The following is a 27,811-nucleotide window of genomic DNA, read 5'->3' as shown; positions in this document are numbered from 1 at the left end:
CACAACTAGCAGACCTTAGGGCTGGTGCTAGCATGATATGTTTAACCCTTGTTAAAGCAATCAATTATACTCTCTTTTGACTGTTTATTGAAATAGTTTCTTTAATCAACAATGCAGCTCACATTAATTCACTACATAAGTTTAAAGATATTCCTAAAAAACATTAATTTTAGCAAAGTACCATATCTTAAGCTCAGTGGTATATATGTGCTGTTATCGAAGAACCGTACTGTTCTTGAGGGCACTTTTCTTTCATTCTTGATGCCTCTACTACAAAATTTAGTAAAATGAAACCTATACCATGCCTTGTAAAGTGTATATATGGAAGAAATCATTCACTTACTGATATGGTTGTTAGCTGTCCTTCAAAAATACAAAAAATTTTAAAAATCTCAAAGTACCAAAAGCTTGCATCAAAACTATTAAGCACCCACCCCTCCATTACTCTGCCAACCCTGAATGATATTGAATTAAATATTGATAAACAAATAGTTAAACTTTACTCCTGTATCCTTTCTGATTAGCCTCTGATCCCTTCCTAACTTTTTCCCAACACACACTTACAATATGGACACACTGCTGGGTGTAGGTGAGTTTGTTTTCCAGCCAGAATCTAGTTACCTCTGATTTGGCTTGGGGAAATACCAGCATTTAAAAATTCTGTAAATCACCAACATGACTTTCACCTACTATAAAAGTGTTATCAAAAGGTATTAATTTGAGATCAGGACACAATTATTAATTTGAATAAATGCTCACTTTTCTGCTTAGTTTACCCAGTTTTAAATGCAAGAAACTGCATAGTTCATTAATATGAAAAAAGGATATTCAACTATTCAGCATAAGGTAATACATCTGAAAATAATTCAAATCAGTTTCATCAGATGCATGAGAGGGAAGGAGCATGATTTTTGTACATACACAACTGTTGTGTTAATACAATAAGATCATGTTGTTGTGCTCTTTAATTCCAGCTTATATGAAGAAGTCAGATCATTTAAGATACTAAGTAACTGATGACCGATTCCATCTCTGTGTTAGTGTGTTTGTAAAGGAAAAGTATGCAGTAAGCAGTTTCAATGCTATCATTATTGATACTGCTGCTGTCTATACAGTATTGTTTATGTCTCTGTGATGAATATATTTTATGCTAGGACAGCATCTACATCAACCAGAAAGAAGAAACGGAGCTGGCATGTGCAATCAAGGTTGTATAAAATGAAAGCTAGAACTGTATGTACACAATTATATGAAGCATTCAGCAACACATTTCAACTTAACTCTTCAGTGAGCTTCATCAGACACACATTTTACTTGTACATTGAATAGTTAAAATTGCCTTTTTTTCATTATGAAATACATATACTATACAGTACAGATGCTTTCAGAACAATAAATACATTACAGTATGGGGTATTTTCATTTATGTAATCTGTGAACACTGTGCTTTATGCATGCACACAATCAATAACTTCATCACCTATATTTTTAGAATAAGCTTTTAATATTATCATCTAACTCCACCTATTCTTCAGCTTTGAGGGGCTTAACCCTGATGTTTCCTCGACAGAGACTAACATGCAGGTAAGCTTCTTGCGTAAGGTGATAGTCCCTGTATGGTGGATAGAGGCTGGAGTCTAGTTGCTTCAAGTTCTGTACCAGGAGGGACTCTGCTTTGTCCAGAGTATGAGGCTCCATTTCTTTCCATGCAGCTTTGAATATCTGTTCAGTGTTCTGTAGAGAAAAACAATATCTTTCAATGCTCTTATATCTATTTGCTGTTTCTTGCCTAAAGAGAGGTAGGAACAAGAAAAGATGGCTAAGCCTTCAAGTAAAAAATAATTCTTTATGGCTCTGTTCTCTGCTCCAACTTTTGGAAAGATTCAATCTAAAGGGCCTAAAACAAGAAATATTTCCATCTGATATGAGAAAGTATGTCTACATTTCTATAATAAAAAGTGAAAAACATGCAATTATCATTTATTCTGGATTTAGACCTTGCAAATTGAATTAGAATTTCCCATAACAAAGACTATACCCCATTGCTTTTCCTGGGATATACTGTCATCCTTTCACTCCCCTGCAAATTAGTAAAAGTCTGAAATTAGTAAAAAATTATCTGTAGTAAGATAAGTAAAAATTATCTTGTTATACAACAAAACCCTAGTAAGCTAAAAACTGCAACTTTCCTGCACTGTGTGTGGTTTCACTCACAAGCAGTTTATCTTGTAACACCAGTTATATAATACATAGGTGGGTTTCACGTACATGTACTAGAATAGGTGGAGGGCACCACCCTTGCCCAGCCCATGACCAGGGGCCCAGAGCTGCTTTTGATTCTGGACCCCTTAATCATTGCTTCCCTTTAACTCCCCTCCAACACCATCACCAATATTAAGATAATTCTGGTAACTGTCCTTGCTTTCAAGCTCTAACTGAGTTTTCCCTAGTTTCTGCTACATTGTACTTCAAGGCCTTCAATAATAAGGACAAAACATCTGAGTTCAAGACACTGGTATATCTTCCCCACATTAACAAGGTTATGACCATGAAAATGGTATGGCAAAGGCATATTGACATAAAAGATAAAAGTGAATAATTCAGGGAAATGGTAAAAATGTATTAAAAAAAAAGAAAAATATGGAAATAATGTTATCTGTATCTCATCAAAGCATTCTTTTATCATACTGGCTTGGTATAAGGGAGGCAACATGCTGTGAGTAGGCTGAACCAGGGCATACAAAGTGGTCAAGGTAAGCAATGGAATAGTCTCTAGGGCTTGGCTGTGGATAGTATATACTAGTTTGAGCATACTGCATATGAGAACTAGATAGTGGATATGTGCACATGAGACTTTTCGTGTGATTTTTCCTGATGGTACCTTGCTAAGGAGGAAAAAGCGATCATGGAAAAAAAAAATCATCAATGCCCCAACTTTTTAAATTTGGTTTGTTTTAGACACTTGCTACAAATTTGAAAAAATGAAAAAAATTTCAATTATATTTTCTCATATAACATAATATAATCTTTTGATTATAAAGTATGTCAGCCTAATTTTAAGTATTTGAGTACTTATCATGCAAATTCTCATGATTTTACAACAAAATACTGTTTGATTAATATTCCATCAACTGGCAAAGTAAATCTTTTGTGTTCACTAACATTCCATCAGCCGCACACGTTTCATGGATTTTCATTTAATATAAAAGAAAATACAGTATATACATATATTCATATACATTATCATTACTTTCTATTATTATTACCGTTTCCAAGGTCAGCGAGGTAGTGGCAGGAAACAGACAAAGAAAGACTCATCCACTCATATACACTCATATATGTATGTATATGTTGATATGTTCCTATGAGTCCACGGTGAAAATGAAGCACGAAAAGTTCCCAAGTGTACTTTCGTGTAATAATCACATCATCAGGGGAGACACAAGAGAGAAATATAACAGTCAGTTGATATACATCGAAGAGACGAAGCTAGGACGCCATTTGGTAAATCACATGTTTACCAAATGACGTCCTAGCTTCGTCTCTTCGATGTATATCAACTGACTGTTATATTTCTCTCTTGTGTCTCCCCTGATGATGTGATTATTACACGAAAGTACACTTGGGAACTTTTCGTGTTTCATTTTCCCCGTGGACTCATAGGAATATCTTGATCACGCGCAAAATTGTGATCCTTTCCAACATGTTGATATGTATGTATATGTGTGTTTATGGATATATATAAATATGTGTATATGACCTTTCTATGATTTACCCCAGATATTACGCATATCCTGGTTCAGTCCAATGACAGCAAGTTGACCCCAGCATACCACATCATTCCAATTCACTCTATTTCACGCACACCTTTCACCCTCCTGCATGTTCAGGCCCCTATCGCTCAAAATCTTTTTCACTCAATCCTTCTATCTCCCGATACAAGACATACTGAACTAAAAGACATACCGGTAGGTTCTTAAGAGCAGATAATACTGAACTACAAGACATACCTGTAGGTTCTTAAGAGCAGATATGTTTGTCTGATCACCACATCTCTCTCACACTTGACGAATGGAATCATAATGTTTTCATTGTCAACTGGAAGGGGTCCTTGGCATTTATGGCATTTGAATGACAATGTTTTACTCTCCATATCCTTGTACATTGGCCAATCCTTACGACATGCCTGAGAAGTTAGAAAACAAATTAGAAAACGGTTTCTAGCTTTATCTTCAGTGCTTCTTAAAAGAAAAAATATTGTAAACCATTCCTAAGAAATCATGTAACACTGCACAATTCTGTCAGTCATAATTCCATTCCATTTTCAAAAGGGAATCGGAAGCTTAGTTCTGATAAAGAATGAGAAAGTGAATAATGTTTTCCATATTCACTAAAGCACTTCATATCTATCAACTCTATGAACAATGAGTTAACATGCGTCATGACTTTTTTGGAAGTATGGCCTATACAGTTTTGCCTACTGAAATCAATTTACTCACTCTAGTTATTCGTGGGTTAGTCCCTCGATCACTGGGGATATTTTGACCGGTTAATATCAATTTCCTCAACCCTAGTTATTCGTGGGAGAGTCCCTCACTTACAGGGGATTAACATAATCACTGGCGGTCACACCCGCCCCTGACAACGAAGAGGGCATCGAAGTATAGATTAGACTCTTAACCCTCAAGAGTGAACCTTCTATTATTGGCTACCACACACGCCCCTTTGGTATTCTGTCACAATTCCTCCTCCACGACTTTCCGAAGTTGTCGGGGGATCCCATTTTTGAAAATAAAACATAATTTCGGACCGTAGTGCCTGCGTGAGCCCGAGGATTTGCATGAAAATGTTGTATACTTATTTGTTGCTATTGGTTTCTCCTGAGCTGTCTGGGGGATCTCTGCCGAGCGTGAAATTGCCAGCAGAGTCTCCGTTGTCGACGCTGGTGCCATTGTTCCTGACAACTCCATAAGACAGGCGAGGGGGGCGCGAGAGATGGTGGGGAAGAGAAGGAGAGAGGGGGGGGAGGCCGCTGGAGGAGCCTACCGCAGGGGGGGAAACCACCCCATTACCACCGCCACGTAACCAGGGAGAGCACCAGACCCAGACCCCTCTTTGCCAGGGAGGAAGATGGTTGCCACCAAGATTTTTCCTCCCTCTCGTAGATCATCTCTCTCGTTCATAAGCTTAGAGAGAGAGAGAGAGAGAGAGAGAGAGAGAGAGAGAGAGAGAGAGAGAGAGAGAGAGAGTGTTTGTGTGTACCTGTTTCTCAGATTTGTCTGACAGTTCTGTATTCTGTTATCTGTAACGACATAAAGGCCGAGTCTCTAGTTAACATCTAGATGTAAGACTGTGTAATGTCATGACATCTGATTGAGGGATCTATTCCAGTTCCCCCATCTGGAACGAGTGTACGTAGTTCTTCTGTGCTGAGGAGTGCGAGGGACGTTGATGTGGCCGACACCAAATTCGACGGTTAAACAGTCGACGATAGAGTGATTGTCGATGTGTAGGTGGACGGGGAGATGCGGTCGACGACGAAAAGAATTGCTCGACGCTGAGCCATTCAACAATGGGCTGTCCGACGTGAATCGTCTCTTGATGTGATCGATGCTGGGATGACTTCGTTGATCCCGCATCGATCGTCGGGGGAAGCTGGTCGACTGGTTGTATTTGGTGGTCCGACCGACGCTGGACTTGGTCATCTGGTGAGATGGCAAACGGTAGAAGCTATCCTCGTTCAGCTGGTCGACGCCTGTATATGGTCGCAAGTTGTACTGGTCGACGATGACTTGGTCGATGGCACGTAGGTTGATGTTGATTTCGACCCCCTTGAACGACCAGTTTTAAGTCCTGTTGCCTGTGCACCGACCGCAAGGGCATACTGAGGGACAGTGATCGAGTCGACAGCCTGATGGATGACAGTAACTTGATCGAGGAGCGAACTGTTCTACGAAAGGCCAGTCGTTGCGAGCAATACTTGATGGCGAAGTGATACCAGGTGGCGCAAGCGATCGATGGCCGAGGAGGTGGAAGGTAGACCACTCCATGGCGCAGTGGCCCATGGTTGAACCAATCATGCCACAGTGAACTAGTAGAAGACTCTTGCAGAACTCCTCGGGGTCTGAAGACTGACAACTCGAGGCTGTTCTCCACTCGTGAAGTTAACCTGACTTTAACCTGAATCAGATTACCACAGTAGTAGTAGTAGCAGTAGTGGTGGCAGTAGAAAATGTACTGAACCTCACTCCAATCAAAACATTACACCATAGGTGAAATCAGACAGTCACTGTTTACACTGAGATTACAGAAGCCTTTGACAATTCTGAATGCTAGTATCAAATCGCCTCTTCATCTCTTCTAAGCAGCCTATGATCGATGACGTTGTCACTGATATGTATACGGGAGAGAGAATGGGTCCAAGAACTGATCCCTGTGGCACACCACTTACATATAATTAGAATATTAAGAATAAAAAAGATGAAGAAAAAGAATTCTAGTAATGACAGTAGTAGTGTTAGCAGTAGTAAGCAGTCATAATAATAATAATAATAATAATAATAATAATAATAATAATAATAATAACAATAACAATAATAACAATAATAATAATAATAATAATGATAATAATAGATTTATCTTACAAAATAAGCAGGCAAAGGCTGAAAGCATGGAAGCAAAATACATACGATGAAAACATTGAGGCTATAAGGTAGGGATGATCAAGCAGTCTTTGCAAAAGCATAAAATGCTTCTGGTAATACTCACACTGGTTGGGATGGGTGGTGTTCCTGGAGCTGTCTATCCAATTCCGCTTGGTCTTGATGTGGTCGTGGTGCCGAACTACAACTCGGGGACGAGGGATCTCTGAAGGCAGGAGATACCAATGACGAGGCATTGCAGCTGCTCTCTATCTCTCTCTCTCTCTCTCTTGAACTGTCGGATGAGGTCCAGATGATGGCTGGAGTGAGGAGGGAGGACCAGTGCAATTAGCATCTCTTGTTGTGTGGTTTACCAGGGAGTGAGGATGATATTGTATGACCTTTCCTATACCACAGTAGTTGCCCCTGCTGTGTGGTGGATACCGAGGAAGACGGGTTGGGGGAAGCAACAGGTGGATCTGGGTAGAATGAAAGTTGTGTAATGTCCTGTGAGTGTGTGTGTGTATATCTGTGTGTTACATATGTTTGAATGTGCATTTGTGTGTTACATATGTTTGAATGTGCATTTGTGTGTTACATATGTTTGAATGTGCATTTGTGTGTTACATATGTTTGAATGTGCATTTGTGTGTTACATAAGTTTGAATGTGCAAGTTTGAATGAGTATTTGCCTGTGAATGAGTTCATGTGTTATATAATTTGTGTGTGTGTGTGTGTGTGTGTGTGTGTGTGTGTGTGTGTGTGTGTGTATTACAAGGGGAGAGTTTTACACTCGTTTTGCCTCGTTTGTTAACATGTTTACATGAACTATGTCTTTACTTCTGTATGTATATACACATAAACGCACAAACACACGTTCCAGCCTAAGCAAGACACACCATTTACCAACGATCCCCGAGGGAGGATCAAAACCTGGGTTGGGTAAGGGCCAACTGCCGCACCTAGGATTCGAACTCATGCTTATGTAGTGTGTGTGTGTGTGTGAGTACGTGTGTGGAGAACACGAGGGACTGAAGAGAACGGAATGGCATCCCTGAGACTATACATTGTACGTAAGTCTATACCGAAATGATCAACTTTTTCCCGATGAAACTAAAAGTCGGTGAAGTTGTCAACAGTGTGGCATTGCTGACGATAAATGAATGCAAATTATTCACTCGGTGAAGTGAGTGACAGCCAAAATGATTGACAGTGAAATGATGGACCGTGAATTAGATAAAATAAACTCCCAAACAGCTTTAGTCCTTGTTCATACACTAGTTTACCAATTACCTTTTTAACATTACAGCTCTCGTAAAGGCCAATGTGCACAGAATTGAGCCAAAAAAATAAAAGAGGGAGTGAACTCTGTCGGAACCGTAAATCAAGTCTGGAAAATGTTCCAGCATTGCTTCACTCTCGCGTACCTCCTGCCACTTCTTGATCTACTATGCTCTGGTGTACGTCAGGATATGATACCTTTGTTCTTATGACGGTCGTGTATTATTCCCTTGGTTCTTATGCTTCCACACCTTCAATCATGAACCAGTGTGGTGGATCTGTGTGTGTGTGTGTGTGTGTGGCTTTTAAGAACGCGATGAAGACGCCACTAGGACTCTGGACTAATGATGATGCAGGAGCAACGAACACAGCGTGCCTACTGCAGAAGGCGTGGTGACTGGAGACTTGAAGGGATATGAGTGTGGCTATATCTCGACTCCACAGGCCACACCTCACTCTTGACGCGGTGGCGTATTCGCCTCATCTTTTTATTCGGATTTAACATTTTACAAAGCCATTTTTCTCTTTTTTAAGAGATTTAACTCTGACCATCTTGGCGACGCAGGTGTGAGCGGCCGGCGCCACGAAGGAGGTCTACTGCACGGGAGCGTGACACACAGAGAGGCACTGCCGTCGCACCACGGGAAGCACCCGCGTAGAGGAGGGCTGGTCGCCAGGTCCAGGACCTCCGCGGGCCTGGCCCGCATCACGCCCGCCCAGCAGAACAACACGCAGGTGATCGCCCAGGTCGGCGGCAGCGTCACCATCAAATGCTACACCCACTACCTCGGAGATGAAATGGTGAGTAGAGATACTTTTCTTTCTTTTTCGAGCTCGTTCTTCTGTTGTTGTTGTTGCTGTGTCTTTTTCTACTGTAGTGAGCGCTTTTGGCGGGCGCTTGCGGTATAAAATCGGGTTGAAGATGGTGTATATGAGCGAGGCAGTTGATTGATCGGAGGCAAAACAGGCGAATGCGACAATGATGTTTATATACCGATTCCAACGCCGAAGGCGAGGGTATAGACTTGATGGACAACAGTACGTTTCAGGGAATAGTGTCACGATCTTGTCGCCGAATTCGGAAACGTGTTTCAGTTTAGTTTCATGACGCCGACGCCCTATACGCAAAATCTCTATACCCGAGATGATTTGCCGAGATAGAACGACGTTTCAACCAGCCTGCGTGCGTTCCATGGTCGTATCTACGGATCTACAGAGGGAGGCAGCATCCACGAAGGTGCTGTGTGAAAGAAATATTTTGGTGTTCATTCGAGAACATGATGGGAACTTATGATACCAGTGGAGAACATGATGGGAACTTATGTGATACCAGTGGAGAACATGATGGGAACTTATGTGATACCAGTGGAGAACATGATGGGAACTTATGTGATACCAGTGGAGAACATGATGGGAACTTATGTGATACCAGGGAACTTTTGTGTAATGCGAGTGATGAACAGATTGGGAACTTATGTGATACCAGTGGAGAACATGATGGAAACTTGTGTGATACCAATACAGAACATAATGGGAACTTATGGAACACCAAGGAACATCTATGATAACAGTGGAGAACAAATTGGGAATTTATGTGGTACCACTGGAGAACATAATAACATGTGTAATACCTTTGGAGAACATAATGGGAGGTTATACGATTCCAGGGGAGATCTTCATGTGAACATATGTTACCATTTATAACTGATGTGAACATGTGGTCCCAGTGGGGACACAGTTATGTGAAAATATGTGATCCAATGGAAATCTAATGGACATATATGTGATCCCAGTGGAGACCTAATATACATATACGTGATGCCAGTGGAGACCTAATAGACAAATATATGATCCCAGGGGAGACCTGATGGACAAATATGTGATCCCAGTGGAAACCTAATATACATATATGTGATCCTAGTGGAGACCTAATATACATATATGTGATGCCAGTGGAGACCTAATTGACAAATATGTGATCCCAGTGGAGACCTAATATACATATATGTGATGCCAGTGGTGACCTAATGGACAAATATGTGATCCCGGTGGAGACCTAATATACGAAATATGTGATCCCAGTAAATACATCTGACGTCCATGGCGCTGCAGGTTAGGTCAAGCAACAGTTGCCTCCCTCCCTCTCTCTCTCAAGACACACAACTCCTACCCCCTCACCGCCATGATCACCTCGGCAGGTATTATACACACACATACTTTCGTCGATTAAAATACAATTGAGGATCGGGCGATCTGGAGCTAAATGAAAGGAAATATTCATGTGGTCTGGGAGGCTGAAAGGGACTCCCAGTAACACTAATGAACAGCTGCTGGCTGGCTGGCTGGCTGGCTGGGACCTGAGGAGCGCTGAGAGGAGAGGCTGAGAGAGAGAGAGAGAGAGAGAGAGAGAGAGAGAGAGAGAGAGAGAGAGAGAGAGAGAGAGAGAGAGGGCGAAGGCGCGAGGCAGGAGGAGGAGGGACGGAGGGAGGGAAGAAGGTAAAGAAGTTGCAATTCAAACACAACTGATCCAGACGCAGTTGTGGGTCATTTTTGTAACTCTCTCTCTCTCTCTCTCTCTCTCTCTCTCTCTCTCTCTCTCTCTCTCTCTCTCTCTCTACTACCACTACTACCTGCGGTCAATTATCGTGAACTTGAGGAGGAATGGGCGACGAATATTTAGTACGGTAGTTAGAATATTTAGGACGGTAGTTAGAATATTTAGGACGGTAGTTAGAAGAGAGAATATTTAGGACGGTAGTTAGAATATTTAGGACGGTAGTTAGAAGAGAGAATATTTAGTACGGTAGTTAGAAGAGAGAATATTTAGGACGGTAGTTAGAATATTTAGTACGGTAGTTAGAAGAGAGAATATTTAGTACGGTAGTTAGAAGAGAGAATATTTAGGACGGTAGTTAGAATATTTAGTACGGTAGTTAGAAGAGAGAATATTTAGTACGGTAGTTAGAATATTTAGGACGGTAGTTAGAAGAGAGAATATTTAGGACGGTAGTTAGAATATTTAGTACGGTAGTTAGAATATTTAGGACGGTAGTTAGAAGAGAGAATATTTAGGACGGTAGTTAGAATATTTAGGACGGTAGTTAGAAGAGAGAATATTTAGTGCGGTAGTTAGAAGAGAGAATATTTAGGACGGTAGTTAGAAGAGAGAATATTTAGGACGGTAGTTAGAATATTTAGTACGGTAGTTAGAAGAGAGAATATTTAGTACGGTAGTTAGAAGAGAGAATATTTAGGACGGTAGTTAGAATATTTAGTACGGTAGTTAGAAGAGAGAATATTTAGTACGGTAGTTAGAATATTTAGGACGGTAGTTAGAAGAGAGAATATTTAGGACGGTAGTTAGAATATTTAGTACGGTAGTTAGAATATTTAGGACGGTAGTTAGAAGAGAGAATATTTAGTACGGTAGTTAGAATATTTAGGACGGTAGTTAGAAGAGAGAATATTTAGGACGGTAGTTAGAAGAGAGAATATTTAGTACGGTAGTTAGAATATTTAGTACGGTTGTTAGAAGAGAGAATAATTAGTACGGTAGTTAGAATATTTAGTACGGTAGTTAGAAGAGAGAATATTTAGGACGGTAGTTAGAATATTTAGTACGGTAGTTAGAAGAGAGAATATTTAGTACGGTAGTTAGAAGAGAGAATATTTAGGACGGTAGTTAGAATATTTAGTACGGTAGTTAGAAGAGAGAATATTTAGTACGGTAGTTAGAATATTTAGGACGGTAGTTAGAAGAGAGAATATTTAGGACGGTAGTTAGAATATTTAGTACGGTAGTTAGAATATTTAGGACGGTAGTTAGAAGAGAGAATATTTAGGACGGTAGTTAGAAGAGAGAATATTTAGGACGGTAGTTAGAATATTTAGGACGGTAGTTAGAAGAGAGAATATTTAGTACGGTAGTTAGAAGAGAGAATATTTAGGACGGTAGTTAGAAGAGAATATTTAGTACGGTAGTTAGGAGAGAATATTTAGTACGGTAGTTAGAAGAGAGAATATTTAGTACGGTAGTTAGAAGAGAATATTTAGTACGGTAGTTAGGAGAGAATATTTAGTACGGTAGTTAGAAGAGAGAATATTTAGTACGGTAGTTAGAAGAGAGAATATTTAGTACGGTAGTTAGAAGAGAGAATATTTAGGACGGTAGTTAGAAGAGAGAATATTTAGTACGGTAGTTAGGAGAGAGAATATTTAGTACGGTAGTTAGGAGAGAGAATATTTAGTACGGTAGTTAGAAGAGAGAATATTTAGTACGGTAGTTAGAAGAGAGAATATTTAGTACGGTAGTTAGAAGAGAGAATATTTAGTACGGTAGTTAGAAGAGAATATTTAGTACGGTAGTTAGAAGAGAATATTTAGTACGGTAGTTAGGAGAGAGAATATTTAGGACGGTAGTTAGAAGAGAGAATATTTAGTACGGTAGTTAGAATATTTAGTACGGTAGTTAGAAGAGAGAATATTTAGGACGGTAGTTAGAAGAGAGAATATTTATGCTTACGAAGAAACAAAAGATTGCAAGATTAACTACCGATCTCAAAAAAAAAAAAATTAAAAATCAGAGAAAAAAAAAACGAGGGGAAATTGGAAATATTCATCAACAGTGGAATTAGAAATGATAATAAAAAAAAAAAACCAGGTCTGGAATTCGAGGCTTGCCTCATCAATGCACTGTATAACACACAGTCCTGCTGACAGACTCGTTTAAAAAAAAAAATGATTACTGCAGCACACACGAACTCTTTATCATAGAGGGAAATAATGAACTCTAAGTTTTAAGTATCCACCAATGCTTCGGGCTAAATAGAAAAAAAAAAAACCAGAAAACACAAGGGCCTTTTTTTTTTCGGACATCAGCACGACTATACGAACACATACTGGACAGCCATATCTCAAATAGAAGAGAAAATATATACATATATATATATATATATACGATCGATTCCAGGAAGGGTCATATGAGAGTTTAAGGATTCGAATAGTTTACGGTGAGGCATATTTCCTGTCGGCTAATTGGATGCAGAATATTTGAACAACGTGAGACAATAAAACGTAATGGGAAAGCGCTGTTCCGATTATACATTTTCGACTCCATACTGCAAAAAGGATTATGAGGTTCACACGTTTATGGTGTTATTACTTTGTACTGTCAATCATATTTTTTTCTTTGCGTGTGTATCGAGTTAGTTAGCATCTATCGTACTCCCTACGAGAGAGAGAGAGAGAGAGAGAGAGAGAGAGAGAGAGAGAGAGAGAGAGAGAGAGAGAGAGAGAGAGAGAGCGAAATTTGCTTGACCAGGGCGAATATGACCATAGAAAACGTGATGTTAGCTCACTTTGACTTTCATGTTGTCTTTCTATATGAAATAACCATTTCGAAAGTTCTCTCACCAAGAACAGTCCTTTGGATAAGGATGAGGTACTCAAAAGTTCTCTTACGAAGGGAAGAAAACCTTCGGATAAAGGTGAGGGTGTGTATACAGCACTTCAAACGAAAACGCTCCTTTTGGGTAATTTGCTCGGGTCAGCAGGAAAGGGATTAGGGAAGATAATCAGCCAGTACAAGTTTAATATTAGAAGTGGAGCAGAGAGTCCAGGTTCGTTTCACACATAATAAGAGATTATACTCAAACGATTTACAGTATATATAAAACATTATATACACAGATGGATAGATGAACTTGTCAAGTTCAGTGACTGGTTGTGGATCCACGTTGAACAGAAACATTATGAAAATTGATGAAGGGGGTGTCATCATATCAATGCTTCGTAATTAAAATCTTATCTACGTTATTGTATGGAATGAAAGATGAGCCATCTCGGGGACCGTAATTCCGACTGAAATCGTATAAGGTGAGGTGAGAAGGGACCCCCCTATGCTCCAAGCTTTTCAACCTCGATGTAACCCCATGCAGGCGAAGTCTAGCAACACCGCATTTGGTATGGGAATGGCACAATGGTGAAGTCCCTACCAGCTGCTCCTAAACCTTTCCCTTGATGCTCGTCTTAACATACGTGTTCCGTGTATTGGTACACACCCCTTCTTTTTGCCGCCCCCCTATCTGCTCTGTACAACAGCGTACGTGCGACGGAGAAATAGTCGACCAGTACGGTCGACATGAAGACCAGCGTACGTGCGACGGAGAAATAGCCGACCAGTACGGTCGACATGAAGACCAGCGTACGTGCGACGGAGAAATAGTCGACCAGTACGGTCGACATGAAGACCAGCGTACGTACGACGGAGAAATAGTCGACCAGTACGGTCGACATGAAGACAAGCGTACGTGCGACGGAGAAATAGTCGACCGGTACGGTCGACATGAACACCAGCGTACGTGCGACGGAGAAATAGCCGACCGTACTAGTACGGTCGACATGAAGACCAGCGTACGTGCGACGGAGAAATGAAGACCAGCGTACGTGCGACGGAGAAATAGCCGACCAGTACGGTCGACATGAAGACCAGCGTACGTGCGACGGAGAAATAGCCGACCAGTATGGTCGACAAGACTCTGAGTTGCAGGAGTTGGGCGGGACGCAAGGCTCGGTAATATTAATGACATCACTTCAGGAAGTCTCGCCTCTGCTAATTGTCCCGTTGAAGGATGAGCTTTTGGCAAATATGTCTTATACCCGGAAGAAGGGGACGAGTGACAGGTGTGCGGGATTACTACATGTACTTCTCACACACACATAGGGAAGACATACATGGAGGGAAGTTCGGCCTGCCAAGATGAAGCTACGGAAGACCAACAGAAAGTAGCAAAAGAGTTCACGAAATATGGAGCTCTGGAATCACACCGCGGTTTCTTTTTTTCGTCTTTTTTTTTCGCCCCCGACCGGTTCTCGGAGGCACTGAGCCCATGATATATTTCGGTGCATTATACACCGACACGTAAAAAGCGAGTGTAAGGAAATGAGGTCGTTGTTTGTGTCTGTTCTTGCCTTTACCTCGCTAAAGCGGGGAGATGGTGAGCAACTATATATATATATATATATATATATATATATATAATATATATATATATATATATATATATATATATATATATGTGTGTGTGTGTGTGTGTGTATATATATATATATACGCCACGAAACTCTAACCAACATTAAGTTCGGGCGGTGGGAGTTGGACACAAGACCAAAACTTAAGAGTAAATTACAGTCGGTCTGAGAGATGCGGGCGTCTGGATCGATAAGAGAGGGCCGAACTTATGGACAGAATGAGCAATGGCGGTATAAAGGAACGGATCGCGGATTCGGATTAGCCCCGTCTCCCTTATATACAGAGACCTCGCCACGTTTATTGACGGGTGGACAGACTTTGTGGGAGGGGGGAGGGTGAGGTGAGGTGGAGAGGAGGTATCTGTTTACCAAGGACTTATATCAGAAAAGTAACTGGCACACGGAGGGGTACCGAGGCCCGAGAGGAAGGCAGCAGAGGAGGTGGAAGGATGGAGGTGCTGAGATGGCCTCCGCCGACGCTCCTGGTGTCAGGGGAGAGAGAACGAGGGAGGAAAACTCGAGAAACGGAGATGCACTGAGACGAAGAGGTATGGAGAACCCTTTAAGAGGCGGGACCAAGAGCAGATATGGCTCACGCACTACATGGCCTCATATATGTATTGTGAATACTTAGGCATAATATTTCCTTAAAGACATGGTCTTTAACCATGTCATGATTAACAGTGATGAGTTTCTTTCTGGCCTTTTCTAATTCATAAAGGAATGCTTTTCCTCAAGAGAGCTGGCAAAGCGAAGTCCCAATTTGCCATTTCCACAATATTTTTCAGAAGCTACACTCGTGAGCTTTCGCCTTCCCTTGTGCATCATCCGACGAACACAGGAAATCTGACCAGCTCTTGAAGGTACTCGTCACTACACACACACACACACACACACACGACACCAGGGATTATACGTCTCACGAAACAGCCGTGCACTCCACTAAGGTTTGTGAGAAGACTGAAGTGCACTACATGGGAACCTTCCTCGACGTCCTCTTCGATGGTTGGAGGAGGTAATTTGATCTCAAGTTTCGGACCAGACCCTGTTTTCCTGGGTATTCAGTACGGAAGAACATTCCCTGATGAAGTGTGTCTGTTATTTGTCATGGCTTCTGTGGTGCTTGAGGAAGAGGATCTTCCTTCTGTCCACCAACTGTCGTCGAGTAATTTATCATGGCTGCTGTGGTCCTTGAGGAGGAGGATCTTCCTTCTGTCCACCATCTGTCGTCGAGTCATTTATCATGGCTTCCGTGGTGCTTGAGGAAGAGGATCTTCCTTCTGTCCACCATCTGTCGTCGAGTAATTTATCATGGCTGCTGTGGTGCTTGAGGAGGAGGATCTTCCTTCTGTCCACCAGCTGTCGTCGAGTAATTTATCATGGCTGCTGTGGTCCTTGAGGAGGAGGATCTTCCTTCTGTCCACCAACTGTCGTCGTGTAAGAGTTGCGCTCTGGTACCTCTCTCTTCGACGCTAGGGTGCACCGTCCTGCACGTGCGCAGTAAGTCTGCGCCTCGGGAGAAAGTGGTGGTGGTGGTGGTCATTCCAGCACAGTTAATAGAACGAAGGCCTTTGTGAGGACGGTCCAATATGTAAATGTATATCGGTGGTCATGAGTTTGTTTTTTTTTCCCCCCACACAAGCCACTCATTGGTCAATCAAAGCCTCCTGTCGTCTGTCTCTCTCATCTCGTGTCTATTTGCCATTTGCTGCTGTGTACAGGTGCTGTTGAGGATGGCTTGCATTACACGCTCATCTGACCTGTATGCTTGTGGCATTTAGTTCCTTCAACATAGTTGAACTGTATTGTTCCAACGGCCCCCTGTGGTTGCGCGGTGTGGACGCTTATTAGAAATTTGTGAAGGTCATAGTCAAATTCTTTGCTTGAGGATCCATTATCATCAGTAGGCAGTTGCTTGCTCGTTGGTATTTCAAAGTTGGAAAGTGTCTTTGATGAGTTCATCTTGTACGCACAGCTTTTGTATGACTTGACCACATTCATTCTCGTATCTCGGGTCTTTCACTAACAGCATTCATGCGATTCATCAAGTATGTGGGGTTTTCTGTGGACATTGGTGGCGTATTTGCCATTTCCTGACGAACCCTACACGCCTAGAGAGGAAAAATATGACCATTCACGCTGCCTTCAAAGGTGAATTTTAACAGCGAACGCTCTTCCCCAGCTCGTTGTGGACGCTGCCAACGCCCTTCATTACGTGTAACCATATCAACGTCGTCCACATCCCCACAGTACGTGGGAAGGGGATAAACAAAACTTCATTCTGGAGGACAGCGTTTTCTGCATCACATACGTAACGTGTACTGACTGTTGCTCGGAGGCGAGTGCTCACAAGGCTACTACTACACGTAGGGCAATGGGCATATCCATAGGGCCTGATCCCGTAAAAGGGTGATCAGGCATATATATATATATATATATATATATATATATATATATATATATATATATATATATATATATATATATATTCTTTCTTTTCTTTTCTTTCAAACTATTCGCCATTTCCCGCACTAGCGAGGTAGCGTTAAGAACAGAGGACTGGGCCTTTGAGGGAATACCCTCACCTGGCCCAATTCTCTGTTCCTTCTTTTGGAAAATTAAAAAAAAACGAGAGGGGAGGATTTCCAGCCCCCCGCTCCCTCCCCTTTTAGTCGCCTTCTACGACACGCAGGGAATACGTGGGAAGTATTCTTTCTCCCCTATCCCCAGGGATATAATGTAATTGAGATCTCCATCATTTCTCAGTAGTAGTAGTATCCCCATGTTTAATACTACTACTACAGACTTCCATGAGCAAAATGCCACCCGTCCCAACAATGGCATAGTCAAGAAGTCCCTCATGATGACACCGCCGAAGCCGCCGCCTGGGAGGAGCCTCAAAGGACCAGACGGTCGGTCGGTATCTATGTGGGTTCATCAACAAGAGTGTAGAAAAATTTGTAATCGAGGTCTCTCCGTCATTTCTCAGTAGTAGTAAGTCCCCGTTTCCTACTACTACTACAGACATTCATGAACAAGTTGCCAGCCCGTCCATGAATCAAATTGAACGACAGGGAGAAAGAGAAACAACTAGAGAGAGAGAGAGAGAGAGAGAGAGAGAGAGAGAGAGAGAGAGAGAGAGAGAGAGAGAGAGAGAGAGAGAGAGAGAGAGAGAGAGAGAGAGAGAGAGAGAGAGAGAAACCCAAGTCTTGGGCCGCCCCTCCTCCTCCTCCTTCAGCCGACTTGATGATTGATTCCCCGGCCGTCGCTGGAGGTGTAATGGGCTCTACTTGAGAAACTTTTGGAGTGATGGATGACTGACCGACGCCACGCAAGGAAATATGGTCCCGGACGCTTATTTACCGGGCCTAGTGGAGCTGACGGCTCTTATATATTACGTGGCACTCGCTTAATGTGTTAGCACGGAGAGAGGTTCCCCACGGCCGAAGGGATAGGGGGGTGTGCTGGGCTGGGCTGGGCTGGCTGGCCTCATGCCTCTCTTTATTTATTGACCCCCGGATGTTATTCGCACGCCGGGGCAAAAATCTTGTTTTTGGTAATATCGGGGGGGGGGGGGGGGGGGGGGGGGGTGTTGTTGTTACCCTCCTTCTACGTGCAGCGTCAGGGAGAGTGTTGAGAACGTAAAGACGGGCGGCGAAGGCGGTGGTGAAGGCGGTGTAGTAGAGGACTGAGGGGGGAATTCTTGTCGATGGCTTACCCCCGGATTGAGTTAGGGGGCCCTGGAGCAACAGGGTAATGAGGTTAATGGATGAGTTGAAGAGTTCTTGTTAATATTTTTACCCCGTCTCTTTACATCCCCTTCCCCCCCTTGTGGATGAATTACGAATCTATAAAATATAAATTTAGTTGCCTTTATCACAAGGGTTTAAATGAATATTTGTCCCCCTGAAGACACTACTACATACATAACGAAGAATAGTATCTTAAGACACTCTGTTGTTTTCTCTTCGAAATAACAATGGCATTGTTGTATAATTGGGTGTACAAGGTAATTGACCGATGTTCAAATACTGGGGCTGAAGCTTTAGCAGTTTGGCCAATCACCAAGGCAATGAAGAGGAACCATATCAATTAACACATTTGAAATGACTTTTGTGACTAGGTTATTGTGTGTGTGTGTGTGTGTGTGTGTGTGTGTGTTTGTGTGTGTGTGTGTGAGTGCGAACTTGCTTTTGCATCTCTGCACGTGTGTATCAATGCACATGTTTACATATATTGATGTGTGTATGTGGATTTTCACATTCTAATGAATGCCTATTCCGTGTACAAAAAAAAAGAAAAAAAAAAATCAGTACGTTAACGGGAAATATTCAAATGACCTTTGTTTTCAGATATATGTGGAAATTGAGACTGACTATAATCGTTGTTAAAAGGATAGACTCTAATGATAAAAGGCAATGCTAGATGATGCTAACAGTAGTAATGAGAATAATAGGTATTGATGGTAATGATGATACATCAGTAAAATAAATAATAATATTGAGAACAACAGGCATTGATAGTAGTGGTGATACATCAATAAAATAAAGATATCAATAATACTAATTATCTTTTCATGATAATGACGGTTATAATTAAGATATAACAATAATGATGATAATATTAAACTTAAAAGGTACAGAGGCTGACATATTATACTCATAATATTACGAGACTGCAAGATACAGTCGAACTGCTGTACTGTATCATCTGCCTAACCTCTATCTTCACTTTTAAGGCTTCAACCACTTCCAGCAGAGTTCACGGGATCCCCACGAAGCAATTGTGCTCTAGTCTATGTAGCGTATGATCTCGATCTTGAAATAATTCCAAAGCTGGTCTTCGAAGGGTCAACCACGCCAGCAAGAAAAAGAATCCCTGAGATGATTTAGTTTCTCTACACATTTTCCTCAAACTTTATTCGAGACGATTCTATACCCCGATCGCTCGCCAACCCATCGCCTGTCACTGACCCAATGCCATCTTCTATATTCTCCACGGGGCGAGGTAATCCGAATACTCCCTCGGATGCAAGTGGGCGAGGCTTGTAATGCACATGGTGTGTCTCCTCGTGTCCCAGGGGAGTGTTCCTCTGAGCTAGATCTGACTATCTCTCGTCTCTCTCGCTGCTGCTGTCTTTTGAAAACCCCAGCTTCCCCCATCTTCATGGAAGCCTGCCTCGGTGCAGCCCATCCCTACAAGAGGAGACTGTTTTACCTCTGCGGTAACAATATCTTCTTGGGATTAAACATAACATCTACTCGTTCTCCTGGAAACCTAATATAATGATCATAACAAAATCTGTTTCCAAGAGGCTGGGAGCTCTGTATAGAGGACGAAAGCATAATGTGCTGCTCGCATACCTGTAGCGGCTTTTCTTCCGTCCGTCTCTAAGACAGAGTGGAATCGAAACGCCTTTCTAATTCTCCTTCTGTCACCTCTGTTCAACAGTCCTTTCTCGTCATGCCTGGCATGTGACCCAGCCACCAATAGCCTGGACCTGCGTCGCGCGACTGGCTACTGCTTCCCCTAGTTTGGGTGTTGTGACCAGCCAAATGAGGATGAGCCGTTACCACGCCTCCCTCCATCAGTTCTTGAACAGATGAGGCTGAAGAATTGCTTCACCACTTTCGTCTCATCCTTTACCCTATAACATTTTTATCTTCAAGACTGAGTTCTAGAATCACCCTAGGAATTCAAATCAATTTCTTCTTCGCATTTCCTTTTTTTTCTCTCTCTCTCTCTTATGTATTCTGGAGTTATCTTTTCTAGTGGAGATGACCAAGATTTGAGCATTTTTTTTTGCCCGCGTCATATCTGTGACCATAACAAGAAACAGACTAGCTGGAGGATCAAAGTTACTTGGGTATATTACTCTTTAATGGGAAATGCCAGTCATCGCAAGTCTTCTGCTTCGGGGATTATCCACTCTGTAAGAAAGTGAAATCTCCTACGCCTTTACCTTACTTGGAGAAACTTCCAAAATCACTTTCCTGTGGGTAACGAGAGAGAGAGAGAGAGAGAGAGAGAGAGAGAGAGAGAGAGAGAGAGAGAGAGAGTAGAGAGAGAGAGAGTGAGTTAGTTTACTTTTCTTCGAAACCAAAGCTTCAGGCGGTCACTTTTTCAGTTGTTTTTGCAATTCAATTTAGAAAAAAAATGGTATATACATAATAATGGGGAAGACCGAAAGTATATATATATATATAGTTGTGAATCATTTATTCACCTAATTGCAAAACGTATGTACGAAGGCAAGGCAATCGACTGCGAACCAACGGTGAAAAAGGTGAAATTCTGGGACACAGGTCATTCATAATCGAGAGCACTGGATTACCTCGCATCTGAAACGCCAAGTCTTGGTGGTTTATCATTTAGTCACTCTGAAATCTCAAGCTTTATGCGCGCCTCTGATGACCGAAAAATTTACACCAGACCGTAATCAACCACCTTCAGTTTATAACCAGTTTCATAACCGATGAAACATGTATACGATTCCATTTCACTGGAGGTATATTGAACATCCCTGAACTAATCGAAGATCGTATGTGATCCTTTACCCTAGGTGCTTGGTCGAAGCGTATCCCCCACAAGTGATGCTGTTTGGCTTCATTTACTCCCCAGGCCACAGACAAGGAAATTTGAGAAAACAGGACTTAACGGTCAGTACAGACACTTCAGACGAGCGTAACACAAGGGAATGCATCTCGTAGAAGTGTACCTCGGAAGTAGATAAATGACGCACCCCCCACGACAGTGACGATTCTGTCATGTGTGTTGCTAGAGCAGCGGCGGACCTGAAGAAACGCAGTTATTCTCTCGGGCTTCAACTGCACCTACTGCACAGTTCACATTCAAAACGCCTACTGCACAGTTCACATTCAAAACGCCTACTGCACAGTTCACATTCAAAACGCCTCCTGCACAGTTCACATTCAAAACGCCTACTGCACAGTTCACATTCAGAACGCCTACTGCACAGTTCACATTCAAAACGCCTCGTCCTCAACAACATCATCAACTACAACAGAAAAGTGGATTATCTCCACAGAAAAATAAACAGCTAGTGACCACCTGTAAATGTCAAAGGACTGCAACGCATTTCAACAATTCTATAATAGCTCAAGATGAGCAGAAAAAAAGAGAATGAAAATAAATGATTCAATCTGCCCTTAAGCTGCAGGCCAAACCACGACGTGGCAACGAGAGGGAACACCACGATGCAAAAGTGGTGGAAGGAACGATGAGGTGGATCCTGACGAAGAATGAGTGCCGGCATCTGGATCCTTCTTGAAGAAATCGTAAAAAAAGAACATCAGTATGGATCTACAGCTACAGTTTCAGGGGTTAATGCCTCTTCTTATATCTCTCTGAAAGATGTCTCGCAGCCAGGGACTGATGGCTCAGGAGCACACACAGGTGTCAGGACCGTGAGAGGAAAATCGTAGCCTTGCAAAACAGTGAGGCACACACCGCTGCACCATATCCCAATCCTACTTCAGACATAAGGAGCTAATTCTTATTATAATCTTTTAGTGTCACAAATCGCGTTGTTAGTTTGTCGTCTTTGTTGACGGTATTATGTAGGGGGTGATTCAACCCCCACACAGGTACAACGAACTACCCGCCAAGCTACTGCTAAACGAGCAATCAGCTTCGACAAGGAAATGTCATAAGATCCATCATTGATTCCACGAAATGCACTCTCTGGCTTCCGCTATGTGATAAAGAAGCTGAACTAGACGAGGCAAAGAGAAAAAAAAATTAGTTGAGCATACCAAATGATACAGCAGTACCGTAAGGGGACGAGGCTTAGACAAGACGAGGAGGGCTGTTCGTCCCGGTGGAAAGAGAAAGGGAAAAGCTTATTCCCGTGTGAGTGAATTAGCTAGAACCTACCTAGCTTGTCTTGCCCACAGGTGTACCAAGGGAACACCTTGTCCAGCGATGCAGGTGTGATGAATGATGAAGAGAGAAACTGACTTAAGAGCTGAAAAATGCAGAGAAGTGGGCCGCCGTTGCTCCTCAAGAATAATCCAAGATTACCCAAATTTGAATACAGTGATGAAGTAAAATGAATGAGTATGCCCGGACACGTATAAAGAGGTCATATAAAGATACGCCTGAAGGTGTATTTGACGAACTTTTAACCGCTGTAGTGGAGGGCAGAGGTTAGGGAAAGTGGCTGATTGAGATGCATTACAAGCTGTATCTCCGTCCCTCCTCTTCGTAACACACCACAGTGATCAGCATGGCTAACACTCGTTAGTAAAAAAAAAAAAGAGAAAAAAAAAGAATTGAATTCCATTGCGTCACTAGTATTGGAAAGGCTTAACCGAACATAACAGGATCATTTGCCGAATGACTCTGGGTGTGAGTTAATCAGTATTGTTGTTCGCGGTAAAGTAACTACGCTGTTTTGTTATAATGATACGAAATATTTTGTTATGGTTCGGGGAATCACAAACACACACACACACACATATCGTCGTTACCGGACTCCGCCTGCACGTTGTTACGCTGCGAGTGAAAAAAAAAAAAGAAAATCAAGCTGTGGAGGAACCTCTTCCTCTCTTGAGGAGGTAGGCCACTTCGCGTTGTCGTCCCAGGCGCCTCGTGAGCCGACCCAGACATTTCTTTGTCGCCGTATATTTCTGGCTGGTTCTAACGACGCTGACGCTCTACATCCCAAGCGTGGACGACCCCGAGGTAGGTCGTGTTAAAATACCTCTGGGGAATTCAGTCATATTCTCCACCCGCCTGGGAGCGCCATTCGTGGCTGGCAGAGGAGGATTAAGAATGGGCATTGGCAGAGATGAGGACCATATGTGTATATACACAAAGGTGTCCGAGAACAGGCGTTGATCGCTGGGTCTTCCCGAAGCTCTCTACTGAAAGAGATCGGTAATAAAGAGCGTAGTTTGTGGCGAAGGTAAGAAAGGCGAAGGAATAGATGATTTTCTTTCTATTTCTTTTCCTTTGTAAAAAATAATAAAGATGTTCCATTATTTTCAGAAGGTAATTTTCATGTTGTAAATCTATTTTTTTTATTTCTTTTTTTATGTCGAAATTTCGAACCCAGACCCCCATTTTGATGTATAGTTTTTTTTTTCCTCCACTTTCCTTCTCTTTCTTGGCAATATATCTTGCCACGCCACAGGTTTTCTAAGAATTTAACGTACGCCCGAATAAAACCCACATTGGTATACTCCAAGACATGGCGTCTTTATTTACGACACGTTTGGTTTTAATCTCTGGTTCTTGGACGACCACATAATTTTGATCTCTTCAGCTCCATACTTCCCCCCCGTTGGTGACGACCACCCTCCAGTGTCCCTGCGTCAGATGGGGATAAAACACAGTAGAGATGACCTCCAGGAGCTGTCAAGGTACATGTTATATTTCAGTCTCTCGTGGTGTTCCTTTATACATAGTCAGATCCTCAGTTTTGTACAGCGTTAGGGTAATGCGGCCTGACACCATGAGTCGTGTGGTTCGTTTCTCCATAGGTTGATATTCGTGTTAGTAAAACACTCTGCTGATTCCCCATTGCGTCTGTAATATTCCAACCATCACCTCTTTTTCTTTTTTTTAGGTCATGGCGTGTGTATATAATCTGTCCACGTAACGTACTGGCAACACTTTAGGTCCTTTGATTTAGAAGTCTGTATTGACGTTCCATATTCTTTTTTGATATTCCTCAAAGTTTTTTTTTTCTTTTTCTTTTTGAACCATTGTGGTCAGTCTCTTCCACATCATTTGACACATTTAGTTCACCCTTGGCGAAAACGATGAGCGAGTTTTAAGGTCTTACTTCGTTCGAATCTCGACCTCTTCTCCATATGTCTCTTTCTCCACTGTATATGATAATTCTTAAGTTCTTTTGGGACAGAACGATCTCAGTGTATTTCTCTTTTTTTTTTAGTTTTGCCACTTGGGGGGGATATTTTTCTCCCCCACTGCAATTTATATAAGGCGCTTGTCCTCCCACTGTATTGGGACTCCGCAGTTCTCCCTCCACTGCAATTTATATAAGGCCCTTGTCCTCCCACTGTATTGGGACTCCGCAGTTCTCCCCCCACTGCAGTTTATATAAGGCGCTTGTCCTCCCACTGTATTGGGACTCAGCAGTTCTCCCCACTGCAATTTATATAAGTTGCTTGTCCTCCCACTGTATTGGGACTCCGCAGTTCTCCCCACTGCAGTTTATATAAGGCCCTTGTCCTCCCACTCTATTAGGCCTCCACAGGCAAAAACTCCCTGTGCATCTGTTCGTCAGTCCTATTTCCAGTGATTCACAGGAAACACGACCGTCGTTTTCGCTCTTATTTTCCCATCACGCAAGGGGGGACGTCCTTCCTGGAGTTCTAGGATCCAGGGACAAGAGTCTACCCTCCTTTATTGTTCAATAAATTCTAATGGTTTCTCATCCCCTGGTAAATTTACGGGCGAGGGCAGCGACTGAGAGTTGGATTTCTCTCTCTCGGTATCTGGACACTTTCATCAACACTATTTGCTGGACGCCACGGACCACCCCCTCATCCAGTGAACCCCCAGATTCTGTCGCTTCTTCTGTGTCCTTCGTGAATGAGACCACCACGTCATGTAATGATTCGCCTGCAAGCGTTTGGAAGCACGGGCCATTTTATCTGTCACTTGAACTCGGGTTCTTGTGTGTTGGCAATGGTCCGACAGAGTCGCTGCTGTTGGAGAGTCGAGTGAGTTCAGTTTGCCTGCCAGTGATGATGGTTTTAATCCATGCGGTGAATGTGAGGCGTGTGTTCCCGGGAGTTCCTGCACCTTTGTGAACGGGGCATTCGAGGTTGTTTCTCCCTTCCGCCGCCATTTGACTTCCTTCGTTTATCTCTATATGTTTTGTTTCCTGCGAAGTTTCGGGAGGCTGTTTGGCCTCATTGTATATGTAATATATAAGTTTACCTACAGAGAGATTTAAAGTCTCGACTTTTTTTCTTTCTATGTTAAGGTCACTTAAAAGAATGGATATAATAATTGTCTTTTCCCGTAAGCCTAATCACTCGTTTTGACATTTCGTAGCTTGAGCAGTCACCTCCTTCATCCAGTTTTCAGCCATCGTACGTACAGAGAATCATATTTTTTTTAATGTCGGTGTTAAAAACCATATATATACATATTTCCCCCCCCCCCCCCTCTAGGGGTTGGCCTGTTGTGTCTCGTTCCCGTAACTCTCTTTATTTCGAGTGTTGTTGCACCAGCGATGTTATTCAATATACCGAGATCCCCTGTAAAGTCACTACGGAGCCTTAAAAAAATATTAGGATCAAGTGATATCATCATGATGACTTCTGTCTCTTCACAGACAATAATAAAAACTTCTGCCTTGACCATCTACAGTATATCTTACTGGTGGTCCTTTATATTCAATATATCTTTTTAGCCATGTGAGGCTTGACTGGTTGTCGGCGTCCAACCACGGGGCTGCTCCGGTCATCACTGTGACAGAAGTTCTTTGGAGAAAAGGACTCTAGACGATTGTCAGGGTCGATGGTTGCTCATAACCGTATCGGTTTATCTTTATCACATGAATACCTGAACGATAATGATACGTCTGGTCTCATGCATTAGGCAGACAATAGCCACAATTTGGCCTTCATGTGATGTGCAGGGATACGCATCATGCACTTGTCTCTCTTCGTAAAGAGGTCTAACTTTCCCCTCATGTAATCATTCACTTCTCTGGTATTCATCAACTTATTTACCATCTTTCTGTCTCGAAATGGGTCTATTCTTATCCCACTCGTTTTCTCTCAGTTCATAAGTAGGGTACGGGTTCGCATCTGGATGTGAATAGATACGTTCCTTCTCATGTTGCAAGGCAAGAGATGCATTGCCTCTTGAGAGATGTAAGTAAGCAGCAGACTACATACCACTGGGTTCTTTCGGGGCTGTTCTGTGACAGTGGAAGATATCACATACCCACCACAGATGTGGTGTGGTAAAAGTTAGAAGGCATACAGATAATCCAGAGAGAATAACTTTATTTATCATTGTGACTATGACTGGCGAAGTCTTGGACTTGGAAGCGAAGTATACTTATGAAGTCTTTTCTGAAACGTATCTAAAGTCCTGCTTTCATCCACTTGACTTGGCACATCGTTCCATGTGTTAACAATCCTGTTGAGGGGATAAAAGTACTTCGCCTCATTCGAGGTGCAAAAAAAAAAAAAAAAACGTTGGCCCACGAGTTTGGATCCACTCCTACGAGTGAGCAATCAGACGAATCAAAGCGTCAGGCAACTGACAAGTCAGGATGGTGGGTTCCTGACACATGAGGATGGTGGGTGGGTTCCATCGATGCTCTCCTGGCTGACGACTTCGTCTTCAGCGGAATTGTTACGTGTCTGAACTTTAAAGGTCACCATTTTTCAACCCCCCCCCAACATATCAAACTGAATAACCCTGCGACGAGAAGATCATATTGATCATATGTCGATATACGTTTTTGACGATTGTTTTTATCACATGTCGATAACTTTTTTTGAAGTATTTCGATTGAGCCGGCCAACCTGACTGAGGTCATATGATAAAAACAAAACAAAAAAGAAAATCAGATGTTCCGTACTGGGTTTATGTCAGTAAATATATGATTCTTCTATTATCAATGCCTAATTCATTGCACTACCATATGAGTCGGTGGCTACTTAACATCTCACTGCTACATGTTTTTGCTATGTTCCACGATGGAGGTGTCCATTTTCATGCTCACCCGCACAGTCGTGTGTTTTCAGTGAATATGGACTTTGTCTTAGTGAACTTGATATGCAGATATTTCAGTCTTGCTTAGACCACGTGAACCTAAGAATATTAACAACAGTTCAGTTTAA

The 27,811-nt window shown here is 42.3% G+C and overlaps 1 protein-coding gene and 1 long non-coding RNA gene across 2 annotated transcripts in view; one reads left to right on the top strand and one right to left on the bottom strand.

The window, feature by feature from the left end:
- The window catches only part of LOC139749810 (zwei Ig domain protein zig-8-like), a 429,206-nt gene that overhangs the window by 322,668 nt on the left and 78,727 nt on the right, over positions 1 to 27,811 (top strand). The window contains exon 2 of the mRNA XM_071664084.1: positions 8,488 to 8,723. Within this exon, the coding sequence (XP_071520185.1) occupies positions 8,488 to 8,723 (236 nt within the window). The remainder of the gene's footprint in view (positions 1 to 8,487; positions 8,724 to 27,811) is intronic.
- The window catches only part of LOC139749811 (uncharacterized), a 117,475-nt gene continuing 89,739 nt past the window's right edge, over positions 76 to 27,811 (bottom strand). The window contains exons 2-4 of the long non-coding RNA XR_011713041.1: positions 6,769 to 6,961; positions 4,011 to 4,186; positions 76 to 1,734 (exon numbers count right to left, since the gene is read on the bottom strand). This is a non-coding gene — a long non-coding RNA (uncharacterized lncRNA). The remainder of the gene's footprint in view (positions 1,735 to 4,010; positions 4,187 to 6,768; positions 6,962 to 27,811) is intronic.

This window comes from Panulirus ornatus, chromosome 8 (genome assembly GCF_036320965.1).
Source record: "Panulirus ornatus isolate Po-2019 chromosome 8, ASM3632096v1, whole genome shotgun sequence".
Classification (NCBI taxonomy): Eukaryota; Metazoa; Arthropoda; class Malacostraca; order Decapoda; family Palinuridae; genus Panulirus; species Panulirus ornatus.
The sequence above is the reverse complement of the archived record's forward strand: the minus strand, read 5'-3'. Positions and strand labels throughout refer to the sequence as shown.